Source organism: Haplochromis burtoni, unplaced genomic scaffold, assembly GCF_018398535.1.
Source record: "Haplochromis burtoni strain Fernald_Lab_line unplaced genomic scaffold, NCSU_Asbu1 Contig_258, whole genome shotgun sequence".
NCBI classification, from domain to species: Eukaryota; Metazoa; Chordata; class Actinopteri; order Cichliformes; family Cichlidae; genus Haplochromis; species Haplochromis burtoni.
This window is the reverse complement of record NW_024582619.1, coordinates 633858-640577: the sequence shown is the minus strand read 5'-3', so window position 1 is coordinate 640577 and position 6720 is coordinate 633858. Positions and strand designations below refer to the sequence as shown.

At 42.9% G+C, this 6720-nt stretch overlaps 1 protein-coding gene across 8 annotated transcripts in view; it reads left to right on the top strand.

Annotated features, from left to right (window-relative positions):
• mgat3b (beta-1,4-mannosyl-glycoprotein 4-beta-N-acetylglucosaminyltransferase b) overlaps nt 1–6720 on the top strand; it is a 54330-nt gene that overhangs the window by 40539 nt on the left and 7071 nt on the right. For 3 of the 8 annotated variants that reach the window (XM_005939428.3, XM_014339121.2, XM_005939429.3), the window contains exons 2-3: nt 2198–2358; nt 6174–6603. In XM_005939428.3, coding sequence (XP_005939490.1) covers nt 2282–2358; nt 6174–6603 — 507 coding nt within the window. In that variant the 5' untranslated portion in view covers nt 2198–2281. Of the gene's footprint in view, nt 1–2141; nt 2359–6173; nt 6604–6720 lie in introns of all 8 variants that reach the window. The other 5 variants (XM_042227411.1, XM_014339122.2, XM_005939431.3 and 2 more) reach the window with 2 other exon arrangements.

The following is a 6720-nucleotide window of genomic DNA, read 5'->3' as shown; positions in this document are numbered from 1 at the left end:
TGTGTGTGTGTGTGTGTGTGTGTGTGTGTTCAAAGATAAGAAAAGTGGATTTCGAGGCTGCACACGCACACAGCAGAAAGCCTGTGAGCCTTTCGGAGAATCTGGATCTCATTTATCATTCGACCTATGAAATATTTTGCTGATGTGGTAACATTTTTATAGCCACTTGTCCATGTTTGTTCAGGGTTCACACAAGTCCAGCTCTTGATCTGTTTGAGTACGGAAACAATCATGTGTGTAAAACGGTCTTTAGTGTGTGATTCATGCAATTTTGTCATTGTTTTTAAGTGGTAATGGGAAGTGTAATGAGCAAGTCTAATGCAAGAATGAGGCGTCTAAACACTGTTTGGACGGGCGAGAATGTTAACAGTTGTTTGAATGGCTTCATTGATGTGCAGAACTGTGACAGAAGTCTTGAGCCAGCTCACATTTTTTTATAATTTGCTTCTAAGGAGTCAGACTTTGGGTTTTTGAAGGTCTTTGAAAGTGATTCCTAAAGAGCTATTAGCTTAAAAACTTGGCGCAGTGTGCAGCATGTCCTTAAAAAAATAGAGGAAACTGGACGATGCACGAAGACTTCTAAAGCACAGTGGAGGCTCTGTCATGGTTTTTGGCTGCACCTCAGTCAGTGGTGTTGGGCATCTTTTCAAATTGATGGAATACAGATGCACCGTGCAATTCCATCGGGAAAGCATCTGTTTGGAAACGGCTTTTCAGTATGACTCTGCCAGTAGTGAAACACTCGGTGTCCCATTGTGTGTTTTTCTATCAGTCATAGATTGGCCTCCCATGAGCTCAGCAGTTTAATTTCATGTTGACAAGAACAGAAGAAAGTTTTGAATGTCCTTCGAACAGCCTGCAGAACTATCCTGTTCTTGAAGAACACTTAAGGAAATGAAAAGAAAGCTGCCTAAGAGAGTTCAGACTGTTGAAGAATGAAGATGGTCATAACAAATATTTTCTCAGAGTATAAAGAAATGAGAGGTATCTCTAGACTTGTGCACAATACTGCATTTTGAGAGGTATTTCAAATATTTACAAAGCCAGAATGCTCAGACAAAAGCGTCTACGGTAATGTTCAAACACAAACGGCACAAAGCGCCTCACTGATCCTCGCTTCGCGTACTACACAAAGGGTGCGTTTGTCATCGGGCAAAATAATTTTGTGCACTTGAATTCTCATAAATCAGACTGAGTAACACTGTTGATCTTTAGTTACACTATTGCACTGATGAAGTCTGTCCTCAGACATCCAGACGGGACTGTGTAAACACAGAGTTCTCCACAGAGCACTTCTGTGGGTCAGTGGGTGTCACAGGACTTGTTTTGTTTTTTTTACTTTTTTGCCATAGTGACACGCATACTACGTATAATTAAGATTAGTTTACAGGGGGAATTCCTCCTCCCAGCACACAGACCTCATATCTGCAACTGTTTATCTCTTGGCTTGGCTTTCAAGCAGCACAAACCAAATGTTTGTGCTGCTTTCGTCAGCCGGCAGTTTGGGTTTTTCTAAACCTTTTAGGTTTTACTCTTAAAAACATCCCACAGAGCTCCATTAAAGAGAGAAAATTAGAGATTCCAAAAGTTAAATTTTACAAAGTGTGAAATTTACACAGGCGGTGTTACAGGGAGGAGCTACGTTCTCTCCACCTTCACTGTTATCAGATTGTCGTCTGATAAAAGTTTTGGCTGAAGTTTCCCTTTTCCTTCACTTCAGCACGTTCTGGTTGCAGTGAATTCTCCCCAGTTTTCCCAGTGAGCAGTGTTTTCCCACTCACGCCTTAAAGACATTCAGACAAGTTTAGCTGAAGCATGTGACTTTTTCTCTTCTTGGCTTTGTTTTTATGCTTTTTTTTCTTTGTCTTAACTTCAGCATTTTTTCTGTTGCTGGAAGCGTCTTACATTGACAGATATAACCTCTTTAACTAGTCATGAGTGTTATGGTGACCCGCAATAAGATATTTTAATAATATAAGAAATTTACATATATATTAATGAATTGCTTTTATAATATTTAAACCCTCTTATCTTGAGACACCACTGACTATTTAAAAATATATATTTTTCTGGTTTGTGGTAAACACAAACCAGAAAGATTATTTTTCAGGTCATTAAAAGTAGAATTACATGTGTTACAGGTGGACAGACTCTGTGCCCTGTAAGCTTCAACCTTTTGCATTGCACTATCTGACAGGCGGCACCTCCGGGGCAAGGAAGGTTGCAACAGCAGACTGACAGCGAGCGCTGGCATGAGCACACTGGAATAAGTTCTGCACTGATGTCTTGGCTTAGAGGTACCAGGGCATCCACGAATCTGCACAAAATCCCGGCACGATGCGGGCGGTTGCTGTGTTTGTAAGTGCTTTTGTATATGGATTGGTGGTGGGCTGTGCAAACTGGTGATGGGCTAAATCAGTACAAACGTTCTTTCTGTGATTTCTCTGTGAAATGAAATGTAAAATAAAATATCCCTAAAAGCAGAGATGTGAGCTCTTAAATGAAGGTAGCTGTTAGTCTCTTAGTGAATTAACCTCTCTTCATAGCTCGGATCCAGTGATGTTGCTAGAATCGTACAGTATGGTTGTGCTCGCTCTGTTTGTTAAAATGAAACCTCGTCAGATTAGTGGAAAGGAGTGCCTGTTGATGTCAGCTCTGTGTTATATGTCTTGTCCTGTTGCAGCACCTTCTTCTCAGACAATGAAAGCCACAGCAGCAGGATGTGAAATCCTCACACTCACTCCTCATCCACACACACTGAAAAGCTCAGATAATGGTGCAAAACCATTTTTCTTGTTTTCACTAATACTGCCTGAAGCTCTGGCTTCAGTGCTCCAAACACTTCAGACAGCTTTTGTTTTTCTCTAATGTTTGGGCTTGGTCTGCACACCCCACCCACCGACCTGCCCTTTAAATCTTTTGTCTGCGAAGAGCAGCCGGGCTTGCAAAGCGGCCTAAAAGGAAGGTAAAATGGCTCGTGTCAGACGGTGGATAAAAGTAAGAGGAGTAACAGCATGACGTTTATATAGTCTTCATTTCAATTTCTTTTATTTGCAAGTTGAAGCTATGCAAAGGTTGTCATTGTAGGCAAAACTGAAGTCTAGACTCGTGCTGGGACACAAGGTCAACAAGTGCTGGTGCAGAAAAGATTCAAGAGATGCCTTCTTGCCCCTAAAGTCTTTAGTCGTTATTGGGATGCTAATTGAATCAGTTCCAAGAGGCCAGAGTGTCTCGGCAAAAAAACACAAAACAAAAAAACCCGAGACACACCTTATCCACACACACTGTTAACTTTAATGTTTGCTTCCTGCCTGCACCACAGTCCTCTTGAGTCTTGACTCTGCTGATGCCACCCAGGACGATTAGTGTGCGTTAAGCTGACTCTTTATCTGGTCATCTGCGAATCTTCAAGTGGAATCTGTGCTCATGTGAAACCAAAGTGCTCAAAAAAGGAGGAAAGAAATCATGTTTACTTCCCTCTCTGTAACTGCTTCTTTCAATTTCTGTGTGTGTGTGTGTGTGTGTGTGTGTGTTTGGTGGGGGGGCTTTCAGTCCTCACTTCCTCCTTTCTTGTATTTCGTTTCATGTCAAGTTGTGTGGGAAACGGAGACGAGCGGAACGGGGAGAGGGAGTGAATGTGAAGGGGAATTAGAGATGATAAATAAAGTCGGGAATTGAAAGGGTTTGGAGGGAGGACGTGGAGCGGCGGCGCTTCAGTAATAAACCAAGCAGCACCAGCTTTGACCTCATCATATGCCTGCTTTACCTTTGACCTCTTCCCCCTTTCTCCACCCGTAGGCCCAATTCACTGAGATCTCTTGTGCTGTCATCTAAAATGGGAAAAGACAGTAGTTGCGTATTTCTCAGAGTTTCTGCAGTATCGGGGCTCGTTAACGGCGCGATGTGCCGGAGGATGCTTTCTCACAGCATTCCCCCAAAACAGCACCGACGTCTTATTTGAGGATCGCTTTTATCTTCTTGTTGTTGGGCTGGAAGTTGCTCGTTACAGTCTCATGTGACCTTTTAGTTAGCAGCGTATTTCATTAACCTGGTGTCGCTGCGATTAAGTTTGAGGAGAATTGTGTTCATTAGCATGCAAATTGAAAAGGTGCAGCGCTTGTTATCTGTTATTTACTATTAAATTATGAATTTTTTTTAACTTTTGCGGCTCTGCATTCAGTTACTTGAATTAAATAATCCTTTTTTGTGTTCTGTCATGTACACTTAAACTGATATGTGGCAGGTGGAAAGGCTGTTTGCCTGTAAATGTGCTCTGTTTGTACCTGGTATTAACCCGCGATCCGTACATGCTTATCTGAACTCTAATATCCAATTCGTCAGTGTAAACGCTAACATGCCAAACTTCCCCCTCTGATGGGACATTTCAAGATTTTGACTTTCTCAGTATTTTTGTGGATGGGGCTGAATGGGAGGCTCTGTAGTGTCATGTTTTTCCCTTCATATGAGCCTCTGTGCAAGCTGGAGATCAGATTGTGTCATGTGACCGCGGCAGGGAGATAACTTGTTGCAATAATTTTGTGCTTCTTGTTGTGAAACAGTGGTGCAGACTGCAATTGAGCTCTATTGTTGTTTGAGCCCTTTGCAAACCTCACAATGACGAGCTCTTTGTTTGTGTCGCTTGCTTTATTTCATATTTAATGATTATTCCAGTCATTTATAATCTCACCCACTTAAGATCGAAGTGGGCTGTGTGCGGCCTGCGGTGTCACACCCAGAGGTTTAAGAAACCTTCTAGAAATGCAGAAGCTCTGTTTGTGCCGTAGACGGCGACAACATAAACCTGCTCTGCAACAGGTTAGAGCTGCAGCATGGGTTACCATGGCGATGCACCCTGGTAACAAACTCGGGTTAATGCAGAAGTTACCTGGATATTTTTTTATTTTTTTTAATTTAATGCTAAGCTGCTTGCAAACACCTTGGAAACTTTGTGTTTCAAAAAGCTGCTAACTTTAACCTGACTGTTGGAAAAAAGTTCTCCAATCATTGTCCTCCTCATTTGAGTAAAACAAATCCACATCCCACGACATCACATCCTCTCGTCCGCCCAGCTGGACCTCACTTCTTCCTGCTCCTCTTCACATTCGTTTCACATCCAGTGGAAGAGCTGTGCTGAGCAAGCTTCAAGTTCATTTCATGCACTGCTGGGAAATGTCTTTCTTTTCCTTCCTCAGTACTTTATCCCTTATTCATCTGAGCTTAACATTTTCTGGCCAACACTATTTTTTAAAGACGGGCTTAAATGTAAGAATAAATTTTGCCGTGTAAGCACGGCCGTCACCGTTACTCGACTGAGAAATCCTGCTTCAGAGCTGCTTTTTTGGCTCAAACATGGAAATCTGGGTGACATGCTCAATATCAAGTGGACGTGGACATAAAGGAGTGTGTTTGAACTTGAAAGCAACTTTTCTGTTATGCTTTGTAGCTTTGGACGTCATAATCATCCATTAGTAGGGACACTTTCTTATTTTTGTTCTCATCTCATCCATATTAAGAAAATCGTCCATTAGCAGCTACGTCAGGATTATTAATGATGCACACTGGATGCCTGGTTGTTTGTGTGTGTTAATTAAAAAAGAAGAAAAAAGCTACAGGATTGAAATTAATTCACGTTAACTCTGCACGATTATCAGCATGAATTATCCACAGTTCACTGGACTGAGTGAGGCCAAAGCGCTGCCGTGAAGAAGCCTGTTGGGGTTTGTTTTTTTTTTAATTTGAGCTCCACTTTGGTCTTTGTTGACATTTATGGCTCTTTAGCTGCTAAATAAGCAGTTTTTATTTCCGCTATTTTCTGTTCTGTTTGAAAAGTGTTTTTTTTTTCTCTCCCATATTTTACTCTTTGGAAACACATCTCGTCAAATCATGCACAATCCTTTTAAGCGAACCTCAATGTACAAAGACCACGGATCCCCAAGATTGTTTGTTTTGTTTTTTTTCTATATCTTTATACTACAAGCATTCAGCTAAGGGAAGAAAGGGCTCTAAGATGACTCCACAAAGTGAACATTGGCAAGTGTGTGTAATATTAGAGGGAGAAAAGGCAGGTTTGTGGCTCTGTTTTTATCTTGAAAGCTTGTTGCTTCTCATGACTTGTGCCTCACCGGTGGAGGTAAATGGTGCACTGATGTCTCTTCCTTTTCCATTTGTTCCAGGATGAAAATGCGGCGGCACAGGGTGTTCTTGCTGTGCACGGTGGGCCTGTGTGTCATCTCCTTCCTCCACTACTACAAGGCCCTCCATTACGTCTCCCTGCTGCGGGAGCTCTCGGCTCCATACCCCAACATCAAGTCCTTCATCATGGTGACCGGCTTCTTCTGGAGGGAGAAGGGTATGGCCACCACCCCGCTCAGCCCAGCTTCTCCTGAAGAGGCCCCCCCTCTACCCGGTCTCCGGCAGTCAGATGCCAAAGCTAGAGGCGTGCCGGGTCTCGGGGGAGGAGGCGGAGGGGAAGGATTTGGCCCAGGGATCCCAGAGGCCATAGCTGGAGGTGGAGATGAGGAGATGAGGCAACGAGAGGAGCCAGCACCACCACATCCCTGGGAGAAACCAAAGGAAAACCAGCTGGGAGACGCAGCAAATGAGGTAAGATGGGTAAACCCGAACGCAACAGCGCGGTGTCGAACGCCTCACAATTTACACCTTCAGACAAATTTATGTTTATGTATTTCAAGCTTTCAGCTCAAACTCCCACACAGATCC